General features: G+C 41.6%; 1 protein-coding gene across 1 annotated transcript in view; it reads left to right on the plus strand.

Annotated features, from left to right (window-relative positions):
• The first annotated feature begins 95 nt into the window (after nucleotides 1-95).
• PHF21B (PHD finger protein 21B) overlaps nucleotides 96-1,326 on the plus strand; it is a 120,503-nt gene continuing 119,272 nt past the window's right edge. The window contains exons 1-3 of the mRNA XM_026050382.1: nucleotides 96-99; nucleotides 413-445; nucleotides 764-829. Coding sequence (XP_025906167.1) covers nucleotides 428-445; nucleotides 764-829 — 84 coding nt within the window. The 5' untranslated portion in view covers nucleotides 96-99; nucleotides 413-427. The remainder of the gene's footprint in view (nucleotides 100-412; nucleotides 446-763; nucleotides 830-1,326) is intronic.

A 1,326-nucleotide genomic window follows, 5' to 3' on the forward strand; every position in this document is an offset into this window, starting at 1 on the left:
TTATTTTTATTATTATTTTTATTTTTCCCCCCGCCCCCGCTTTCCGCTGCCCCTCAGGCTGAGGCGTTTTGTGGCGCGCTCCGCAGAGTTTCCATTGCGGTGGGTGAGTGTGAGCGTGTGCGCGAGTGTGTGTGTGTGTGTGTGTGTGTGTGTTGGAGAGATTAGGACGAGACTTGAATATTTATGAGCCTCGCTGGAAACTGCCTCGCAGTGTTTACTTGCCTCTTTGTTCCTTACCCCCCTCCCTCCCTCCCTCCCTCCCCCGGCCGCACACTGCCATACATTTGAAAAAAAAAATCCATTAAACTTGAAACAGTTGCTAATTCCTCCTTTTTTTTTTTCTTTTGTTTGTTTGTTTGTTTGTTTCCGGGGGGGGCGTTTTCTTTGTTTTTATTTTTTATTTTTTTCATAGAAACTAGTTGCACAGATGAAGCAAGATCCACAGGTAAATGCAGATCCGTGGTTTTTTTTTTTTCCTTTTTTTTTTTTTTTCTCCCCCATCTTTTTCAGTTATTTTCTCCCTGCTGTAATAAGTGCAGTTGTGCTGGGACAGCAGGATGAGAAACTTTATCAGTAAGAGATCTCATTTTGTAGCCGGCGCCGAGCTTTTCTGCTAAAGAGGGTGTTTTGTGTGTGCATGCTTTCGGGCGGCTTCGGTGGAAGGGGTTTTGCCTGGGAAACGATTTCTAGATCGCAAGTTTATGCGTTGCAGGGGCGAGTTTGCACTTTGCCTTTAATATGCATCTTATTGCCATTTTTGCAGAACGGGGATCTTAAGAAACAAATCCATGAAAGGCAATCAAGAATAGCAGCTCTTAATGACAAACAAGTAAGGAACGGATCGATTGAGTTCTGTTCGGTTTCTTTTCTTATCTTTTTTTTTCCTTTTTTTTTTTTTTTTTTTTTTTCAATGCACTTTCTAAACATCCGAAAAGTGTCTGCGTTCGCTGAAAAGATACCGGCAGCGGAGGATATAACATCCATTTTGCTGGGCAGAAAGTGAGGAAATGCATGTTTTCAAAATGAGGTCGGATTCCTGGATGTCTTGCTGGGGGAAAAGAATGATTTTTAGTACGAGCACTAAAAAGATGAGCAGTAGTTAAAACGTTTTCAAAAAAAAAAAAAAAAAAAAAAAAAAAGAGGCGTCCATTTTGAGTTGGTCGACATGTTTTAGGAATATGGAAAATTCTCCTGTCTTGGGCTACTTTGTGCACTTCCGCGTAATGTGCAGAGTAAGAGTTGGGAACAAGGAGGCTGGAGCCCAGTTCGGAGCCATTTCTGCTCTCGATTGCAAAACTGGCTTTTATTGATCACTTTATTTCTTTT

The sequence above is a fragment of the Nothoprocta perdicaria genome, unplaced genomic scaffold, assembly GCF_003342845.1.
Source record: "Nothoprocta perdicaria isolate Ctin4 unplaced genomic scaffold, notPer1 scaffold_68, whole genome shotgun sequence".
NCBI lineage: Eukaryota > Metazoa > Chordata > Aves > Tinamiformes > Tinamidae > Nothoprocta > Nothoprocta perdicaria.